The sequence below is a fragment of the Fusarium mangiferae genome (genome assembly GCF_900044065.1).
Source record: "Fusarium mangiferae strain MRC7560 genome assembly, contig: FMAN_scaffold011, whole genome shotgun sequence".
Classification (NCBI taxonomy): Eukaryota; Fungi; Ascomycota; class Sordariomycetes; order Hypocreales; family Nectriaceae; genus Fusarium; species Fusarium mangiferae.
Window position 1 is genome coordinate 296,310 of NW_024573931.1, and position 20,935 is coordinate 317,244.

Here is a 20,935-nt window from a genome sequence, read left to right on the forward strand (position 1 = left end):
AACTTAAGAATAGGAATGAAGTAAGCTTGTAAGATTAGCAAACTTTGGGATAGTGACTGTTAATATCTTCCCATTGGAAAATTCTCTTACCCCAGTAAGCTTCCTGGCTTTTTCTTTGACCTATATCCATTGCGGCAAGTTGATCAATAGGGCGACGTAAGAGTGACGGCTAGCAATGCATCTACGTGGAGTATTTTTGGTAAGCGCTGTGATGGATCAGCCGCAGTGACAGGGATACCTTTTTCCTATCTAGGTCTAGTCAGGTATGGATCTTTTTTAGAGCCGAGGTATTCCGGTCCATAGGTCGATGACATCGGACTTTTTGAGTATTGACTATTTGTGCAAATAAGTAAGAAATACTTGGCCTGAATAGGGAACAGGTCTTAACACCTCTTACCCAGATGAGAAACAGGTGATAGCTTGGCTACATTAAATCTGTAGTCGTTTAGAGATATTGGAGTTTTAAAATGATGGGCGCGCACTTACAAATAGAGCCGTAGTTGACAACGTTTGGACTTCTGACAATCACTCAGCTTTACATGAACCCTTTTGCACTCAACATGACCACCGACAGCCTTTCTCTTCATGGAAAGATAGCCATAGTCACCGGCTCTGGTCGAGAAAACGGCATCGGTGCAGCTATAGCGATAACATTGGCACGACATGGAGCAGCCGTCACCATCCACTACGTGAGCGATTCTGTTACCGAGAGAGCCCAAGCTGTCGCCGAGAGTATAAGAGCATATGGTGGCAAAGCCGCCGTTATCCAGACCTCGATCAATACTCCAGAGGGTGCTCAATATCTGGTTGACGAGACATTGAGAGCGTTTAACACTGACCATATCGATATCCTTAGTACGTGTACGGCCACTGCCATCTCACCACCATACGCTAACATGCAACTGTAGTTAATAATGCAGGAGTTCCACTTTTTGGCGAGACGTTGGTAGTCACTCCCAAACAATTAGCTGAAGTATTAGACGTCAATATCAAGGGCACCATATTCGTCGCCCAAGCCGTTGTACCTCTTATTGTACCCGAAGGTCGTATCGTCAATATCAGCTCTATCGCTTCCAAGCTGGGTGACAATTACATCCCAGTATATGGGGCCTCCAAGGCTGCTCTCGACAGTCTCACTTGGTCCTGGGCTAAGGAGGTAAGTTGAAACTGGATCAAACAATCTGTGCGCCACGTCTAACATAAAGATCAGTGGGGTCGCAGCAAGGGCATCACGGTCAATGCAGTCGCGCCTGGACCTGTATTGACTGATGCGATCCCTGCAGCCATAGCTGATGAATTCCAACGACCTTCTATCGAGATGACGCGAGCTGCTAATAGGGCTGGGTCTCCGAAGGACATCGCTGATGCTGTGCTTCTACTGGTTTCTGAGAAAGCGAGATGGATTACGGGGCAGTACATCTCTGTCAGTGGTGGAGTCACCAACTGACATTATGTGTCAAAATGTATGTACTTGACAACAATTCCTGCATGCTGATGAGTTTTGCCATACTCAAAGTCATTCTTGTTACTGTAGTGGAGATACGAAATTAGTTGATCTTGCCCCTATTCGCTCTCTGGGGCGGCCTTGGATCTGCTTTGAGCTTTAGTGCTGACAACCCAAATCCCCCAACAGGGGCTGTACTCACGGACCACCCCTGGATAGATGGCCTGATTTAAGACGAGGGACTCGCAAAGAACAATCCATGCATCTCACCTCTCTGCTCCATACCTGCATCCCATATTTACAATGTCGACATCCCATCCAGCAGTAGAGTTGATGTTTGTCAACATTACTCGACCACAAGACATAAAAGACAGGAAAACTCAGAGGAGAATTAACAGTCATGTGATGAAACCAATTGGCATCACTCGGAGGCGCGCCCGTCCAGACGACAAGACAGAAAGTACCTTGAAATCTGTCAAGTCTTTGTCGCAGGCACCAGGGGTCACATGCAAAGGCTCATCAGCAAGCTCCAACACTTCTAGTCCTGGCATTAAAACCCCAGAAACATCGTGGGCATTCGAGTACCGACATTCACTAAATCTAGTCCCATCTCTTTGCCCTTACCAAAAGCCCAGCAGATATCCCATTTCCGCCCGAACGAGCAGCATGCTGCATTTCTGTTAGTTCCACGGTCCTGTCAAACAAGTATCTAAGTTCTAACAATACGCAGTAGCCGTAGAACAGGAGGCACCAGTCTGTAAGCTCATGCGCGAGCTTTGTTTCGCTCTTGCATTGGCCGACGACAGCGCCATGCACTTGGCCCTCGCTCGCCTTGAGATAGATCCTGAGAGGACTGGAGGATGGGCATCCGAAGAGAGCACCAGCAGTTTGACACATTACAATGCTTCCATTGAAATATTGCGAAATCAGCTTGGGGCTCAGCTTATGGCTCACGAAGCTATTATTGGTGTAGTGGTGAATCTAGCGTGCTATGATGTCAGTTTGGAATACTTTCTTTCAGTGTTTATGCTGACTTTCAAAAGATATTCACCAATAACTTAACACGGTGGAAGACGCATATGTCGGGGCTTCAAAAGATGATTGAGTATCGAGGTGGCATAAATACCCTCAGTTCCCGATGCCTGCAGGTAACGACGATTTGGTATATAAACCAGTCTTGAAGGTTCTTGATAGTATGAATGACATCTATAGGATGGACTTGACAGGTTCTATGATCCTAGACCAACCACCTCATATCAAGCTATGTCAAGCCGATCTTGAGGACGGGATCATGGATGCCGTACAAAAGAGCCACAGAGATATTGAAGTGCTTCTGGAGCTGCTTCTCAAACTATCGAATCTAGCTATGGGACAATCAGAGCTTGAACTGAGCCAGAATGCAGCTCTACTGGCAGAACTTCAGGATGCAGTATATACAACACTAACTTTGCCGCGATACAACAGCCCAGATATTCTCCAGCACTCCTTGGCGCCTTGCATTCTAACATACGAGATGTTTCGACTAGCAGTGATTGGATATCTTTCAGGCCCGGTCACGTTTCTGGCGGGGAACAGGACTTCAAATGTGGTGACTCCACATTTCAGAGGTAGACTACCCAGGATGTATTGGGAGCATGGACTTAATTGGGCGGGTCCGGAACACGGTGAGCTGTTTATACTAGTCATTGGGGCCATGACAGAAGTCGGTAAAGACAGGCAAGGATTAATAGTTCAACTTCAACGCCTAATGAGAGCACAAGGCCTAAGATGGAACGGCCTGGTCAATAAGCTTCGCTCTATGGCGTGGGTCGACATAGTCTGGTCAGCTGGCTTAGATAGACTGCACGCGGATTTAGCACCTCTTTAAAAATAATTGCTATTCATAGCCCTGTAAGACCGCTTGGAAAGTCGACTGGACACAAGTATTGGTACATTTTCCCCACTGCAACTTGGATATCATGGCAATGGATCGCTCCATAAGTACAGCGCTATCAGACGACCAGAACCTGCCCGGGACATGTTGATACAGGTGATATAGCCTCTGGGGCTTATCTCGTACACTTGCCGGAGCTCGGTCCGAGCACCTATCTGGTCACGATACACACATTCATCTCAGCCGATGGGATTTGCTCCAGGAGACATTTCGTGATTATTGGATAGACATTCCTGCATGACCAGAAGAAATCACAAATACAGCTAGCCCATTACTGTGGATCTAGCCATAATTACATAGTGTCTCCTCTTAAATTCCCTAGTACATTGTGAGCTCCGCTTCAGCCTTGGGACCTGCATGATCTGATTATTTAGCTGCATCATGAAATGGGTCATCACGCACTTACTCCTTTCTCTCAAGCAAGACACATACTCCACATGGACCAAGAACCCCACAAAGGCTAGTAATGCATAGTTCATTGTCTCAGCTGAAACTAGTAACGTACATGACATACAAAGAGAATTATGGGGACCCAGCAGACAGATCGCATTGGCTCCTGTACCGATAGCCCACTGTGCCACTTTGTTTTGACTCATTCGGTTCTTCCAAAGGCTAGACTGATAGGTCATGGCATGCTGGTATGTATTCAACAGTTGTGAAAGCCAATTAGCATCACTCGGAGGCGTGCCCGCCTGGAGGACAAGATAAATTATTATTTGGGGGCCACTTGATGCGGAGATTACTTCTTTCATACAATTCACCCTTGCAAGGGACTTTTGCTTGACTCAGCCGACGAATCATGGGTTGGGGGTTATGTACAGATCAAATGCCAAGAGACAATTGACGTCACTTGGCATTGTTCATGAGTTTGTTGGTCTCGACCTTGAATGTAAGACCATATTGATGTCATTGTTGGCCTAGAGGACCAAGAACCATGTCAGGTTCACCTAAATAATCAGGTCCGTCCTCTTCATTAAGCTTTTATTCTCCGTTCTCCCTCCATATCGTTGCACTTAAGCAGACCCTAGCGGCCCGTTACACGTATTCTCCCAGCGACCCCTTGAAATGAAGCTAAACAGCTTACTTTTATTGGTATCTCTATTCAGCTGGGCATCAGGCCAGAGATGTGATAATCCAAACGGGGAGTGGGCGGATTACAAGTATAAGCCGTGTGGCTCCGGTAACACAACTTTCTCAACTTGCTGCCTTCCAGGTGATCGATGCTTGCCAAATGGCTTGTGTGAATGGACGGGGCACTTTCGGTATCAAGGTGCCTGCTCAAGCGATGATATGAGCGATTGTCAATTCATTTGTGATCTGAGTTAGTCACTGCCTTATTTTGTCGATGGCTACTGACCAAGTCAATAGAACCCAAAGCTCTATTGGTGCAAGTCAACCAATGCGGATCAGATAAATTCTGTTGCAACTATTTGGAGGATACACGCGCTGATTGCTGTGAAACGGATGCGAAGCGTATTTCAATAAAGCCTCCCCCTTCATCTGCGTCCCATTCCTCTGGTTCCAGTAAAAGGATGCCCGTGGCAGCTATAGCTGGTGGAGTAGTTGCAGGGGTTGCTGGTCTGGCTCTGTTATCAGGTTTGGGATGGTGGTTTATGCGTCGAAAGAGACGGGCGCGACAGGATAGAACTTCAAGTCGTGCAGATGAAGAAGATAAAGGTCCTCCGAAATATGGTCTACAATCCTCTCGTTCGATGGCAGAAGCAGATGCTGGTCCGGATAGTGTCTTAGTGGAGTCAGATGCTCAGCCTGTAAAGCCAAAGGTTCTACACGAGCTGCAAGCTTAGATTAAAAGCCCCCCAGCATATCAATACAGACACTTAACTGTTAATGACTTTGCTTGCTACTTGTTTAGGGATAGTTTTGAGGACGATTAAATAGGTGTTCTTACGAGTAGGAAGTAATAGGTTTATTCATCGCCGAAGCCATGAGGCCTCCTAGCACTATAAAGGAATCGACAATTGACATAGGAACAGCTCCACGATCCTGTATATAGATGATATACCAACATCCAAAGCCAACAAACGCGGGCAAGCCAGCGTGAAGTCGTGGATGGAATGGACTTGGGGCAATCTACTGGACAAAGCCAGCCTTGATCTTATATCCCTTGGTAGTTTTGGTGGCCTTCAGATCCAATTTTCCGACACATTCGCCAGCTTCATAAATCTTGGTGATCGCACCACCAATAGCTCCTGATGTCCTGGAGGTAGGGTTGCCGAAGAATACTTGAGTGAAGGGCTGCGTCTTACACTCATGATTCGTTGTCCCATCATTCCAGTTAAAGTACTCGACGAAACCGACTTGCCCATTGTCAATCTTGCCTGCTGAAGACGGAAGCTTCCACTCGCCAATGACATTGGATTTTCCAGTGGCTGTATCGGTAAGAGTCCCTCTCCAAGTTGTACCGCCGATGTTGCGCACGGTAAAGTGGTAGAGGTGAGAATAGCTACCAAAGATGTCAATTGCACAGCTGACTCCGGGGCCACCGTCAGCGCCTGCGTGGCAGTTCTTGTGCTGAGTTGTAGTCCCATCCTGGAACGAGGAGAAGACAGCATGAACGACCCGTTTGCCATTTTTCTCAGGCCGAGGTTGGAGGCCGGTGTACCCGACATCGCTCATTCCTTTGAAGCTAAATTGTTGTGCAAAATAGTAACCATTTGTTCTGGGTGCTCCCTTCATACTCATAGGGAAGGTTATGTCATTCAGTCCCGTAGATGGTGCGTTGTCAAATCCCCATTCATTGTAAATTGAAGCCAGGCCCAGGGAGAGTAGGTTAAGGATGAGGAGACCCGCTGTGAGCTTCATGGCAAGTAGTACCAAGTATTGCTTTGCTAAAAATATGGTAGAAGTGTACACAGTTGGAGGTTTGTGAAGGATGATTTGTCAGAGCATAGTCTGGCATTATCGGGAGGATTAGGATTTATATCTCAATGAGAATTGCTTTCTGAAGCATGCTGCATCCCTCAGGTTCACACATCGCTACGAATGTCGAGGTCGGCACCGGACAACACAAGGGCTTCCGCCTGTAGAAACTATGGGTGGCAATATCTCACATAGATTATACCTCATCAGACGGACCGTTCTCTGTCGAAATCTGTGACATAGCGCAGCAACAGGTCGGCAAAGACTTCCCAGCTTCGCTTGACAAGAGTGCCTTGAGGTCTCAGCCCGGCAGGGTTCTGAAGGTTTTCAGCTCTCTTGAACAAGAAATAGGTAAGCGTATTTCACCTATGTCTTGAATAAATTGGGGGGTTAGTTGAAAAAGTTAAAGTATCCCTTGTAGGCCAGGGTCGACGGAAAGAGGGCCGATAGCTAACTACTACCATAGGGGCTTATGACCACGCCAATAGCCTAGAGAGCGTTTGTACGAGACAGAAGTCCAGGGAAGACGGAGCATTCTCTCCAGGCAGAGATAGTGGTGCCATAGTGCGTGAGCCCATACGAAGAAGAGTATTTTCCCTCTTCGGTAGTGGGACTGAGAGCAATCAGGATTGCGATAGCTATTACAATACTCCAGATTGCCGCTGCAGTGTCATGCTAAGATCGACTGCTGCATAGAGGATAAACATGAGAATGCAAATCCCGAAAAAAGATATAAAAAATCTCGTGCGCTGTAGGAATCCATTCAGGCCGCTACACAGTCGCGGTAGCGACGATGAGGGATGCAAATGCAAAGCCGGTTAGCGATGTGATGGTCCACTTCCCGATGAGCCATGCCCACCCGGTGAGTATTCTATTGCATGTTGGTATCTCTTGGTCTTTGTGAGTCTGTACAACTAGCAATAGACTCCAGAAGTTGGCCCTTGGGTGTCGAGAGACCAGTTCTCCCAGGTACTGCAACAGCACGTTGGAGCAGAACAACCAGGATGCCAATAAACATTAAGAACTGTCCACCGCCGTAAATAGATAACATCAACGGGCCACCGAGTCCGTAAGGTACCACAGTGACAGCGAGGGATATTCCAAAGAACCGAGGTAAAGGATCGGTCCTTCTGTGGTTGAAAAGTCGAGACATTTTAGAGAACTCTAAAAAATTCTCGTTTCTGTAAATTTGAGAAGAAGTGGAGTTGCGCTGAGGTGACGCTTGGTGATAATAACAGCAGATAATAAAGAGCAGGATAATGGCAGCTCAACGCAGCAGCTTTAAATCTGGTAATCTAATGGCCCACCTGGTCTTGGAATCTGGGGACGCTGATCCCTCATTGGCCATTTTTTATCAATTCGCTGTGGCCTACTGACTTACCCTGGAATGCTTGGTCACATTTACATGTTGTTTACAGCTTTGAAAAAGGTATATAACAGGAAGACTTACTATATACATAAATAAAGAAAAGAAGGCTACTGGTTTTAAATTTATATAATATCGTACATTAAGGAAATGAACACATTTCGTAGTAAAGCATGTCCTTGCGATAATTGTATTCCGGTCTCACCAATGATCGCATGGGTGAAAAATTATATTATATATACAAGCAATTCATAATTAGAAACTTACTGCAGATCTTGCGTTTAATACTGGATATTTAAACTTAAATAGAAAAAAGCAATGTCATTTGAAAACTATACATCAAACTCATCTATCCATACTACATCAAAGTCCTCCCGGGAAACAGCCGGCAATTACCTAAGGGGCAACTCGAAGTATCAAGGAGGAGAACGAGACATTGAATAGCAAAATTTTGACTATTGAAATCACAGAGCTGTTGAATGTGGGGTTGATATCCTGAAGGCGCAACTGGTCAGAGACTTTCAAACAAACGAAATGATAATCTGTGGTATAAAATTGATAAGTTTCAGTTTGAGACTGAACTTGAAGAGAGAATCTCCCGGATACCTACGTCAATACCGAAACCTTTTTGGTATGGAATAGTTGTAAGTGGCCTTTGAACCTCGCTTAGAAGAGAGTTCAGGACATTATCCGGGACATTACCTAGAACAATACGCGTATAACATAGGCTGGGGTTAATGGATTTGGCAAACTAAATTGCCTCATATTTTCACGTGTGCGGAACGCTTACTTAATACAGTTAGTATATCGAAATAAGCGATTGTGCACAGCCTCACAGCTGGTGCCGTGGCGTCTTGTTAGGTCGAAGAATTCGGGGGAGGAAATAGTCCAGGATTTCCAAGCTACGACTGCAAAGAACAGCTAGTCTGCCAGAACAGTATAGGTAGGGGTGATTCTATACATACAATAGGTACTGTTACCGACCGTCTGGTAAGATCGACGTCTTTTGGAGCTATAAATGTGGCTTAAAAGCTTGTATTCGCCAAGCATCAGTTAGCCTGTCTCGATAAACCATAGCATCTGAAATCTGGTCTGTGGTGGGCTAGGCAAAGGAACTTCATCACCCCTAATGATCATTGTGAAAAACGCCCATGGTCTACCGAATCCCCTCCTCAGCACAACTGCAATAACACTCGTAAACGAGGGGCACGCCCTTTTTGTTATCTACTTCTCTGTACCTGTCATTTTGACAGTCTCTCTCGTCATATTTGGAACCGTGCGCAACTACTATACAGACCAATCAATGACTATTAGTGGCTCTTAGTAGATCGCGGTAAGCTGTGAGTAAGCAAGTGGGTATCAGAAATAAGATATTTATCAGCTGACTTCTGGATCCCTGATGATATTGGCTCTGGTTAGCCGACAGCGACTTTCTACATAAGGCAGGCGAGACGTATGTACTGCAAGCGCTTTATCGACTAAACGTTAGAATTCCACACTAGGGATTAAGCCATCAAGGTTATCGCACTAGCCACCGTGTGACGCCTCACTGGGCTTCAATTCCGCGCCTGGCCTGGCGATCTGCCGCTACGATAGGCATTAATTCCGCGGCTAGCCTGACCGTGCTGAACGTGTGACGCCACGCTAGGCCTTAACTCCGCGACGGGCCAAACCATCTGCCGCTACGCTAGGCGTTAAATCCGGGACCCCGGCCCCATCATATTCGGGCGGCAACCGCTTAATTGGTTTGCTCCCGAGGTCGAATTTCTGCAGGGTCATATGCTGCCACGATCGTCTTGAGCGAAACAATAAGGGGCAACGTTACATTGCAGAGTCAACATGCAGATCCTGATCTATACTGATACGTTTTGTGTAACTGACTAACGAAGATATGCCCTCTTATGATCAGGAGCTCTATCCGGATGTCGCATCAGGTGTTCGGATGTCGGAACAGCTATTAATGGGATGTGGGACTATTGCGGAGTGCGGGTTGACTTCAACGGGACGTCGGGGCCATAGCCGGGGCCGAACGCACTTTTGCTAAAACTAATTATCACAAATCGGGATAAATCACGGGGGTTCCGGATACGACATAAATCCATTTATTCAAGGTGAAACAATTTGCAAACACTTGTAGACATGTTAAAAAAATCCGATAGCCTGATACGACATTACATTCCAATCTCATTTCCAAATTCAAAAGCGATAGCATCGTTTACAGACCACGTAACCGGGCCAATTGTCCGCAAATAGTAAACCGCTCTAGCCATGTAGGCGAAGCAGCTTGCCGTTATATGCCGTAGGCTTCTGAACCTTTTGCAGCACTTTCAGTGCCGCAGGAACAAAGTGGACACCGCCGTTGTTCTTGACAGGGTGTCGAGCATGCAGTCGGCGGTGGGCATTCAAGTTGTCTCGACGAGTAAAGGTGTCCTTGCCACAGAATTCACACTGTAGATAATGCATTCTTGGCTTGTGCTTGCTACACGCGGTTAGTCAAGCTTCTTATAATGGATAGATACTCACGTCACGTAATGACGCTTAGCATGCTCCTTGCGCTTGAAACTCTTGTTGCAAGATGTGTCAGGGCAGGGGTAACGAAAGCCGTCCCTCAGAGATAGTGCTAGTAAAGCTGAAGGGTCTTCGCGCTCATCTGTCCATATCAGCCTGGGTTTGCGTTGACCGGAGTATGCTTACCCTGTGAGTTGGTTGTTGGGGTGGATGCACCAGACCAGTTGAAAGGCTCCGAGTTCCTTCGGCCCAAGATGTTGCATGAGTCGGGGTGCAAAGCTGAGAGATCCCAGACAGATTCGATTGTAAGTGGCTTGACGAACTCCCAAGACGAGTCCTCGGGAACCGAGCTCACACTAGATGGACTAGTCATGGGCATCTCAATAGGCTGAAGCGAGTGATTAGAGATGTACCCGTCGTCCAAGGCCATCCCAGTACCTAATAAGGGATCAACTAGAAGGAACTCGCCCTTCTCAACAGGAGAAAACCCAAAGTTCATCCCGAATGTCTTTGGTGTCTGAGGAGTGAAGTACGAGAAATCTGTCACGTTCTCGGCGAAGGGGGGCATTTGAGGATACTCGTAGTCGATGACGAAATTGGAGTTTCCAGGAACCATATACCACCTAAGACAAACGTTAGCTAAATGCCCGAGATCTGAGGAGCAATGTCTTACTCGTCGATGTTCTCTTTATTGCTGAAATCCAGCTCATAGGACCTGGGAACAGAATGGTGCTCCATTGCAAAGGGCTCTTGAGCTCCAAGATCAAGTGATGGATCGTACTGGACCTGCATAATATGGATCGGTATAAAGATCAGAGAGAATGGACAAGGAGTGAAGCCGGGAGTAACTAACCGGGAATTGATCGAGCGGCATCCCAGTCTTTAAGGAACCTGGATCCCCGCACCGGCCGCATGGAAATGCGATCCGATGCATAGGAAACGAGACTAAGGTCAGGTACAGCTGTGATGCAGGTAGGGACTGATGCCGTGGGGTGCAGCGGAAATCGCCTTACCCCTTGGGGTACTATCGTGGTATCTTCATCGCGTTCAGTTGCTGCGGGCGTACGCCCCGCCCCCAAGACATTAATTGGAGATGATCCAGCTGAATCGAGCTACGGTAACGTACCGCGACACATTTGGGTTAGTTTAGCTTCAAATTTCACCCAATCTCCAACAATGTCTAGAACAGCTCTAACGATCGTACAGCTTCATTGGTTCTCGAAGTTTCAAGGGTGCAATAGCTAGGGATAGTCGAGGGATCTAAGTCATAGCTTAGGGTGGAATAAGGTTCACAGGCAGGGCAAGGTTTCAACCGGCGCCGAATATCTCTCCCTGTGTTGGACCGTTCTGCCCCAGGAACAATTCATGAACCGATGCCTGGATCTAACGCCTCACTAGAGGAAGTGGGGACGGCCGATAAATAACGGCTTGACATCTTCAGCTGACATATTGTTGTGGTGGCTTACTTTAGGTATATGTAACTCAACGCTAAAGATCCAAATCGTCGATGCAGTTCGCGCGATTGAGACTTTCAGGCGGGCTATGCTATACTTTATTACAGTAAGAATTCGCCATAAGTACAGACTCCCACATAGAATAAGGCGAATGTGAGTTTAAGCTTTGGGGCTAACGAGAACGCACCACTAGGAACTTGGATCTACTCGTATCCCTCTTCGGTCAAAGATTTTCCTGCTTAACGAGAGGGCGCTAACATATTTTCGGCAAAATGAATTCGGCCAAGTTAATCCTATCGAGACTGGAATTCCAAAGTTCAGGGATTCCAAGACATGACTACCTAGTCTGTCGATCAACCGAAAAAATGAGACTCATGCAGACATTTTGTCGCAACATACCAGTGGTGCGCTTGGTTGTGTCCGGTATAACAGGTCGAGCTAGGGAAAGTCTTGAAGTAGCAAGTGAACTGAGCAGCAGAGACTGTTACTGACGTTAGACCAGAGCAGGCCAATGAAGCGAGTCAATTCGGTAATTCCTGATAGTCTATGGCGTACAAGTCTACGGAGTGCATTGACTTCAACAACGTGAGAAAGAGCAATGAATGGAAGGTAGATGTAATGTTGGCTTTATATGTTTTGATGTAGTCTTTTACTCTAGATCTTGGTACAAGAAGTTCAACGTTTGTTTGTAAAGAAATGCATTATAGGTATTAAAGGAGCGAAAGAAGTGAAGTTGAATCAATAAGTATTCCTATAAAGAATGGGAAGTAAAGATGAATTACTACGTGTCGTAGTCCAATTCGGGCCTATGAATCTTCCTCCACATGTAGTTCATAAACCACACGTTCAAAGCAGTCAACTCTTGTAGACAAAAGTAGAATGTCTCAGAGACGCTCGATCAACATTGGCATGAAGCAGGCTAGCAGGCTCGCCACAACCATTTCGACACTGACGTGAGCCATCAGCACAGAGGCCCCAGAAACAATAGTGGGAGCACCGTGGGTTCCTGGTGCAGTATGGGTCCCGTTTGAGCCGGAGCCGCCATTGATGACAGGCCTGGATCCAGAGGTTCTACCAGAGCCAGAAGTGGGCTTACTGGGAACTCCAGTGAGAGACTGGGTCCCAGGATGATCGACACCAGGTTGAGCGATGCCAGGGGAGGAAGAATGTTGACCAGGCTGAACATTGATGGGCGATGAGGATTCGTGACCAGGCTGCTGAGTGCCGAGAGGGGGGTAAAATTGAGTCGCGCTGGGGAGAGCCTCCGAACAACCGACAGTGACAGTCGGAAGGACGCTGGTCATCACGCAGCCAGAGGCTGGATCGTTGCTACCAGCGAGGGCTCCATTGAGGACGGAGAGAAGGCAAAAAATAGAGAGATGCTTCATGATGCGTTTGTGGTGATTTGGAAACGAGTGATGGGTTTAATGAGTGGACGACAACCAAGTGCAGGCTGAAAACGACAACGTCTGTATGTCAAGTGATTTATATATGTCCAAAGCCTTTCAGTATCTCCAAGACCCTTGGCGGTGTCAGGGCAACCCAATCTTGACTAACAGATTATCCCTCAGTTTCAGAATCCTACAACTGCATGTCTGTATGAGTATCGTGCTATGGGTCTCATTTCTCAGTTAGCCCCGAGATTGGGGGACTTGTTTATCCCTGTACCTACAGGGTCTATGCAGCCTAACGTTAAATCCGCCAAAGTGATCTTGTGAGTGAAATCCAAAATATCTTGAAGTTAGTGACCTAAACTGGTCAGGCAAGAATAATTTATCTTGATAGTTTGCTGGCATGATGCATGGCCAGGGCGATCTTGACCGTGGATTTCCGAAGAACTTCATACTTCATCGTTATCTATACCGTAGTTAGTTTGTTGTTCGAACAAGCCGAGAGACAAATACCGAAAAGCCGAATTCGAGCTACATTAAGGAGTCTTCTATCCCTGAGACTCTGGGGATATTCCCTAGCTAGAGACCAACAGATATCCGTTGACGTGGCCACCCCAATTAAAGCGGACAGTAATGATAGGTTCGACACATCTCTCAGCTGAACATGGTTTTCTACTCTCCACTATATGTGAGATGGCTGGAAGTCAATCCTGGGATGGCTCCTTATCCCTGAAGGGCTGGTAGCCTCGACAATTACCATCCTGGTAAATTTGAGCCTATTATTAAACCTGCACTTAAGAAATATTTAGAGAGGCCTCTATAAGAGTTTAGCCTAACCCTTATTAAGATTAAAATACCTAATAATTATTAAAACAAAACCATTAAAACATTAATAACTTAATAAATAGTTAATAAAAAAGTTATTAAAAAAACTTTAGAAAGCTTATAGTAAAAATACTTTATTATAATTTTTATATTAATATTATTTTAATTACTTTAAAACTTATTACTATAGTTTATTTAAATTAAAGTATTAATTATATACTATATATTTATATATTTACTATAATAAATAAAATTATTAATAAAATTTATAAAAGGTTTTATTATAAAGTAAATATAATTTTTAATTTAATAAATCTTTTAAAAATAAGGCAAAAAGGGTTAAGTATTAAATATATATAATAAAGAAGAACTAGCAAACTACTATATAGTTACTATATTACTATTCTTTTTATTTATTTATCTATCTATCTATTTATTTAAGACCCAATTTACTTTCTCAATATATTACCATATATCTCCCTTCTATCTTCAGACGAGGCACAGCGCTAGGCCTTGCGAGCAGCGTTTTTGTTGCTTCTCAGCCTGTAGAGCAGACGTCTTGCAGCGGCAGTATTGAGGCTGTCGCACTGCAGCCGTACGAAATCGTACGCGATGGCAAGATCTCTAAAACCACCGTCACTCGCACTTACACCAAGTGCCCCTGGCCAGTTGACGTCACTGGGGAGCCTTGTGGGCCTGGGAATCCTGACTCTAACGTTCCTGGCTACTCTAGCTACCCGGACTACCCTGATTCGCCCTCAGAACATGGGCACTCGGGTCATCCAGCGAAGCAGGGCGAACCCAGCTATGTACCTGCATGGGTTGATTGTGTCACGATTACAACCACCGCGACAGTCCCATTCTGCGCCACTATACGTCCTGCCTTCGAAGGCGGGGTCTCTATTATCATTACTGATGTCCCTTTTCCTTGCAACCGCTGTGTCACAGCTACTACTACGGGTTATATTCATTAAATGACTACTGTCCCTCCAGCCACTTCCGGTGGCAAGACCACAATCATCACCTCTGCTGGAAGAAAGACTGTCATTGTGACTTCCAAGCTTCCAGAGACCATAACCATCCTCCCTGTCTTTGGTTGCAAATATTGCACGGCCATCGTTTTCATTCCTGACGCCGCTACTACAGGAGTAACTACGACTGGATGAATCTTATATACCACCACTTTATCTATTGCCTCTAGCTGTACCAAGTCATGTACTGCGACCGTTATCGTCACTGAAGCCCCATCCAGTGCCCCGTTCACACATTGACTACAACTGGGCAGATGAAAAGAAAAGCTACTCTGTTCCCCTCAGGTTACACATAGTCTTGTACGGGAACTGTTATTACCTGTAGTACCTTCACCTGTCCATTCTCTCCTCTGATTACCTTTGGCCCGTCTGCTGGAACGAAGACCCTGACTGTCACTTCTGGCTGCACCAAGTCTTGCACTAGAACTGTTGTGGTCACCCTTGGACCACCTGGTCAGTTCATTGGCTCATGCACGACTAACTCTACAGTTGGACCTATTGCTGCCATAACTACAATAGCCAGGTCCTCAGACTCCTCATCGTCCTCAGATACTGCTTTCACAACCTGCAGCCAAAGTTCTGTTTTCAAAGGGCCCTTCATACCATAACCCACAACAGAGCCCGTTACAGGCATGTCCACAATAGTGCCGGCTGCCCACTGCCCTACTTGCCCAAGTACCATTACCGTCACGGACGACTCATATACAGATCCATTCATCATGCAAACCACTACTGGGCCAACCGCAGAAATTGAAATTCTTCCCCCTCCGACAAGTTGCTCAACATACCCAGGCACTATTAGAGTCACCAATGGCCCTTTTGTCGGTCCATACATTCAATACAACAGGGCTTGCCAGGGGTACAGCTACTTTCCAACCAGCAAGTGACTGTCCTACTTGTGCTGGTACAGTCGCTGTCACCGATGCCCTTATCCTCAACCTCTTTATGGCTCGCATGACTACCAGCTCCGTTGCTAGAACGACCTCAGACTGCCTTACCCGCACTACTACGGTCATTCTCACCGATGTCAAGTCATGTGCAGATCCGTCTTTCAGTTCAAGCTTGTCCAATGCAGTAGATCTCTAGCTCTGATACTTCACCTGGCTCAGCAACCACGGCAAACAATTCCAGCACTATTACCTCCAGTCCAAAAGCCTCTTCTAACGTCGTCATTTCCTCGGTCTCGATCTCTTCATCTGGCTTGGCTAATCTAACGAGCCTAAGTACCATACTTAGTTCGTCTACTTTATAAAGCACTTTAAGCACATAGGCTTCATCTAGAACCAACTTCTCATCCGACAACGACGTTACTAGCACGAGCCTAAGTAGCTCTGGAGTGACATCACTAGACCCAGAATAGTGATACTAACTCCTGTAACTGGTCTTGCGAGATTATGCGATATGCAGAGAAACCACGACTATTGTCCTGAGTACAAAACCTGCAATCCAGATGCTTATAGCAGTCCTTCAGCCAGCTATGCTCTTGGTATCTTTACCAATTAGTCTTAAGTTTATAATATTTCTTTAAAAATACTAACTATATAACCTAGAGAGAACTTATTTTCCTTACATTTACTTAAAAGTCTAATATAGTCGGCAATTAGATACTTCTATCTTCTATAGGCAAGATGTTTACTAGACAGGTTGTAGAACTATTGCACGACTAATTGCATTTAATATTGCCATAATCCCTGATGTCTCATCCTGTCAAATGGTTGCTCCAGTCGGGCTTATCCGAACCGGGCAGCCAGGGCTACCGTTCTTGACAGCTGCTGGAAAAGCTCGTACCCGCCCGGGCGTCAGACTCCATCCAGCGGATAACTCGGCAGCTCCACTTCTTGACTGTCCTTATATGTATAAGCTAGCCCGATCCAACAGGACATCTCAGCTGACAACAAGAGCCGCTACCAGGCAGATAATAAACGTCAAAGGTGAATTGAGCGCCCGCAATATGGAAGAAGAATAATGACAACTTTATGCCCATATCCTGTTTAATGCTCTCGGTAGCTATAGGAAGTAATTCTAAGCAGAGTCAGCAATGTATATAGCAAGAGTGTAAATTAATATGTAATAATAAGTAAGCGTAGAGGCTATAACTATCTTAAGTTATAAGTTAATTATATTTTTAATAAATTATTATATATAAATAAGGACTTAAAAATTGCAGATTTTTAAAAAGTAGATAAAGAAAAAAACTTATTCAATTAATAATTATTTAGCATATATACAGACGGCCCTGGCTATATATATTGGCCGTAGGAGATGGCAGCACTCACAACCTTTCAGTGGAGACACACACATCGCTGGAGGTCAAGGGTTATATTGCTTACCCTGAACCTGAATCTTACTATTAATTATTCAAATTCCGACAACAGAATAATTACCAACTATCCCAAATACAGCCCATTGGCTTGCAAGTGGCTCGAACATAAGAACATGAGCCACGCTTCGGGCCAACTTTACACCGCTATTGGCCATATACATCAACGTCTGTAGAATCCAATCACGCATTGCGGGATCTTGTGTATTGCGAGCAGCTGCATATAATGGTGACAATAAAGCTGAGCACTCGAGTATCTGTAACGGCGAGAAAGGAATGGAATTATGGGACCTCGCCGTCGGAGATATAATTGCAGGAACAGAAGCGCATATTGCCTGAGTCATCTGTGCGATGTTCTCTGCAATCTCAGTGCTGGGTTCAAACTTTTGAATAATTTCTGCGGCGTCGAGGCGATGGAAGCGGTTCAAGTTAAAAATCTGAACCGCCTGGTGGTTGGGATAGACGTCATAGTAGTGGTCAAAAGCTCCGGTTTCGCATGCATCTCTCCTCTGTGGCCACAAAAAGCGTGGCATCTGGTTTTCCCTGCGAGACAACTCATCGTACAAGTCTCGAGCGCGCTTTACTACATCAATCGGATCAAACTTGCCTTCCCGTAGGTCGGCACGAAGGTTGATGAGACGAATGAGGAGACCAATCATTGACCACGGGATGCTTTGTATATAGCTGCACAACTCACGGTAAAGTCTTACTAATGCCTCCGGTATATGTATCTCCGCAGCTCCGCAGCTTAGTGTAAAGGCGAAGAGGCTTTGGGTAGCGAGCCGTTGGATCGTTGGATTCAAGAACTCGCCTCTAGGGCGCGACTGGACAATAGAGAGCGCACCGTGGACATGGCTCAACAAAAGTCCTGGGGACTTCGATGATCGGTGGTGTTGGTAAGCCATCTTCTCGTAGAGATCTAAGAGGAGGACGCATTGAAGGGTAACGTCGCTGAGTGGCTGGCTGTCTAGATTATGATTTGCTTGCATCGAGGATCGCACAACCGTTCCAAGGCTTCGTATGGCTGTCAGGTAACGCTGGTATGCAAGAGGTATCAAATCTTGGCGATTCAACATGAATGCCATAAACGCCAAGCCAACAGCATCAACAGAGACTTGCAGGTACCCTTGGGGAGGTGCATGCTCCAGTAATGGCTGCAGGCTTGCGAGATCGGTCGAATAGGTACCGGCGTAGAGAGAGAGGAATGCGTGCCGCGCCGACATGTCTGGGCTCCATTGAGGCGTGGAGGGTAGCAAGCTGCCTCTCTGGCTGGCCAAAACCTTTTGCATGGTACTCCGAGTCTCGTCACGGAAGACAAGCTCATTTGCGGTCCGGTACCCGTGGCAGGTTATTTTGGCTCTGCGACATTGAGAGCAGCCTGTAGGCACCAAGTCACACTGTGCGGTTCACGTCAGAAACCAGGCAATGGCCTTTCCAACCAAGTCAGGGTCCTTACTCGAGTCTTCCTCTTTCGGCAGGGGGCGCAATCCTTTGACGGGCGACCATAAAAAACCATGGTTTCGGGCTCAAGTAGACCAGTCCTCTCACTCAATATGCGATGCCCTTCAGTTGTGTGTGTGGATCGCACAGATGAGGGGTTTTCAGGAGATGCCCCCTTGAGCTTTGCGGAACGGTAGCCTAAACAGGTAAGGAGGCAGAGGTCAAGCCACATACGTAGTCTAATACGTCAGAGCCTAGACTTAAGTTATGCTAACTTAAACTGGACTGAGAACCCTAAAAGATTTATAGATCTTAATTTATAAAGTATATATATTAAGTGTTTTAAAATAATATAATATATATTAACTTTAACCTTTTAAAGTAATAGTTTAATATTAAACTTAACTTATAAAGTAATAATTATAATAAATAAAATTATCATTTAAATAAATACTTAAAAGTATTTATATTAATTAAATTGTATTCTAATAAGTATTAATTATATAATTATATAGTATTTAAATATAAAGGTTCTTTAAATTAATATATATAATATTTAATATAATTATTAAGTTTACTAACTTAAAGTATTAATTTTATACACTTAATTCAAACAGTATAATATATAACTAGCTCTCTATTTTAGAATTAAACTTACTAGATATATTATTAAAATAAAGCTCAACCTATTATTTATATTCTTAATTAATCTTAAAAACTGCTGCTAGTTACATTTATATACTTTCAACATCACAATCTACCGATAGGGACGAGGCAGGTATACTCCTAAGGCGAAGAGGTACTATAGCTTCAGGTGTTGGCAGCGACAGTAACATTACTATCAATAAAGAGCATTTCTACTATAGCATGCGTTTCTCAAGATACAGAGGGTCATACCAACCCCATAATTGCCAGTTATTAAACCGCAGTTTAAGCTAATACGTCAATAACACACTCTTGCTCTTGTCTTATCCAGCTTATACCATTACAGTAGTGTCTAGATGTCTTATTTGCAGTCATGACTTATAGCTAAGCGGTTTATTCAGCAGAGAAGACTGAGTTAAGTTGGAAAGCGCCAACTCACTTGGACAGCGAGAGCGGAATTTTCTCTTGACCCTGGAGGTGACGGGATAACAGGGATAACATCTATTATCTTTTTTGAGCTACCAAGAATTGAGCTAGGCCTTTCGCCCTGCTATTGACGGGATGAGGGGCTGAATTTCTCAGTCGTGCATGTAATACTACAGAATACTTCAATCTATATATATAATCCAGTCTTGAGGCATGCTGATACTAACACTCCAACTCACTCAATTCGTTCATTGTTACACAACCTTTTGTCTAGATCCCTTATTCACTCGTTTGACCAACTTTGCCTTATTTCATGCATCCCTTAGCCTTATTTGGGCGCGGGGCAGCTTTCGCCTTGGTCAGCAAGGCATTAGCTGCTCCTGGTCAAAATGCCTGTTCCGGAGACGGAAGTCAGGTCGTCGTTGAGCTGCAGCCTTACGAGATTATTTGCTCTGGGTCCACCTCGGCCACGACGGCTACCCGTACCTACACCAAGTACCCGGGGCAAACTGCGGGTCCAGGCGAACCAGGGCAACCCGGTGTACCAGGTAATGGCAAACCTGGTTCACCTGGTAGCCCTGGTTCCCCTGGCCCCACAGCGGATTCTCCTCCATGCGTTGGTTGTGTAACCATCACCTCGACTGCGACCATTCCCTTTGTTACGACTCTTCCTCCAGCCGCAGGTGGTGGTCCTTCAACTGTCATCATCGGTGTCACCCCTGTCTGCACTGACTGTGTCACGGTTACCGCCACTGGTCCCATCCCATATGTCACCACGTTACCCCCTCAGCAGCCTGGCGACAAGACCACGGTAATTACTTGTGCTGGTTCTCCTGTTTGTCACGACTGCGTTAGCATTACGACTACAGGATTTTACCCTTACGTCACTACTCAGCCACCCTCTCAACCTGGGGGCAAGACGACAGTAATCTCCTGCCCCGGCTCTCCGGTCTGCGACTGCGCCACTGTTACGACAGTTGGGCCTTTCCCTTATGTCACCACTGTCCCGCCAAGAAACGGCGGTAAGCCAACGGTCATCGTCTGCCCCGGCCCTAAGACTGTCACTATTACTGGAACCTCGGTGGAAACGGCCACGTTGCTGCCTCCACCCAATTGCAAGTACTGCACTGCAACGGTAGTAATTCCCCCAGTATCTCATATTACCATCACTACGACAGGGTCAATTCCAGGAACTACAACACACTCTCCACCTCCAGGTTGTACCCATTGTACCGCCACGGTGGTAGTGACAACAGTTCTTGGTAAACCTAG

The 20,935-nt window shown here is 45.7% G+C and overlaps 8 protein-coding genes across 8 annotated transcripts; 4 read left to right on the plus strand and 4 right to left on the minus strand.

Annotated features, from left to right (window-relative positions):
* Positions 1 to 560: 560 nt before the first annotated feature.
* FMAN_09887 (uncharacterized protein) lies at positions 561 to 1,447 on the plus strand (the record flags this gene model as incomplete). Its single annotated transcript, XM_041820499.1, has 3 exons — positions 561 to 855; positions 909 to 1,156; positions 1,211 to 1,447. The coding sequence occupies 3 exons, from the start codon at positions 561 to 563 to the stop codon at positions 1,445 to 1,447; spliced, it is 780 nt and encodes a 259-aa protein (XP_041686373.1).
* Positions 1,448 to 1,747: 300 nt separating this feature from the next.
* On the plus strand, positions 1,748 to 3,311 carry FMAN_09888 (uncharacterized protein; the record flags this gene model as incomplete). The annotated part of the gene is made up of 4 exons (XM_041820500.1): positions 1,748 to 2,123; positions 2,175 to 2,440; positions 2,488 to 2,606; positions 2,657 to 3,311. The coding sequence occupies 4 exons, from the start codon at positions 1,748 to 1,750 to the stop codon at positions 3,309 to 3,311; spliced, it is 1,416 nt and encodes a 471-aa protein (XP_041686374.1).
* A 1,131-nt stretch (positions 3,312 to 4,442) lies between these two features.
* On the plus strand, positions 4,443 to 5,182 carry FMAN_09889 (uncharacterized protein; the record flags this gene model as incomplete). Its single annotated transcript, XM_041820502.1, has 2 exons — positions 4,443 to 4,698; positions 4,746 to 5,182. 2 exons carry the CDS (start codon positions 4,443 to 4,445, stop codon positions 5,180 to 5,182), a joined length of 693 nt encoding a protein of 230 aa, XP_041686375.1.
* Positions 5,183 to 5,468: 286 nt separating this feature from the next.
* Positions 5,469 to 6,200, minus strand: FMAN_09890 (uncharacterized protein; the record flags this gene model as incomplete). Its single annotated transcript, XM_041820503.1, has 1 exon — positions 5,469 to 6,200. One exon carries the CDS (start codon positions 6,198 to 6,200, stop codon positions 5,469 to 5,471), a length of 732 nt encoding a protein of 243 aa, XP_041686376.1.
* Positions 6,201 to 9,885: 3,685 nt separating this feature from the next.
* Positions 9,886 to 10,923, minus strand: FMAN_09891 (uncharacterized protein; the record flags this gene model as incomplete). Its single annotated transcript, XM_041820504.1, has 4 exons — positions 9,886 to 10,102; positions 10,147 to 10,273; positions 10,318 to 10,754; positions 10,805 to 10,923. 4 exons carry the CDS (start codon positions 10,921 to 10,923, stop codon positions 9,886 to 9,888), a joined length of 900 nt encoding a protein of 299 aa, XP_041686377.1.
* A 1,546-nt stretch (positions 10,924 to 12,469) lies between these two features.
* Positions 12,470 to 12,973, minus strand: FMAN_09892 (uncharacterized protein; the record flags this gene model as incomplete). The annotated part of the gene is made up of 1 exon (XM_041820505.1): positions 12,470 to 12,973. The coding sequence occupies one exon, from the start codon at positions 12,971 to 12,973 to the stop codon at positions 12,470 to 12,472; it is 504 nt and encodes a 167-aa protein (XP_041686378.1).
* A 4,217-nt stretch (positions 12,974 to 17,190) lies between these two features.
* FMAN_09893 (uncharacterized protein) lies at positions 17,191 to 18,668 on the minus strand (the record flags this gene model as incomplete). The annotated part of the gene is made up of 2 exons (XM_041820506.1): positions 17,191 to 18,549; positions 18,609 to 18,668. 2 exons carry the CDS (start codon positions 18,666 to 18,668, stop codon positions 17,191 to 17,193), a joined length of 1,419 nt encoding a protein of 472 aa, XP_041686379.1.
* A 1,308-nt stretch (positions 18,669 to 19,976) lies between these two features.
* Positions 19,977 to 20,929, plus strand: FMAN_09894 (uncharacterized protein; the record flags this gene model as incomplete). Its single annotated transcript, XM_041820507.1, has 2 exons — positions 19,977 to 20,782; positions 20,842 to 20,929. 2 exons carry the CDS (start codon positions 19,977 to 19,979, stop codon positions 20,927 to 20,929), a joined length of 894 nt encoding a protein of 297 aa, XP_041686380.1.
* Between the last annotated feature and the right edge of the window lie 6 nt (positions 20,930 to 20,935).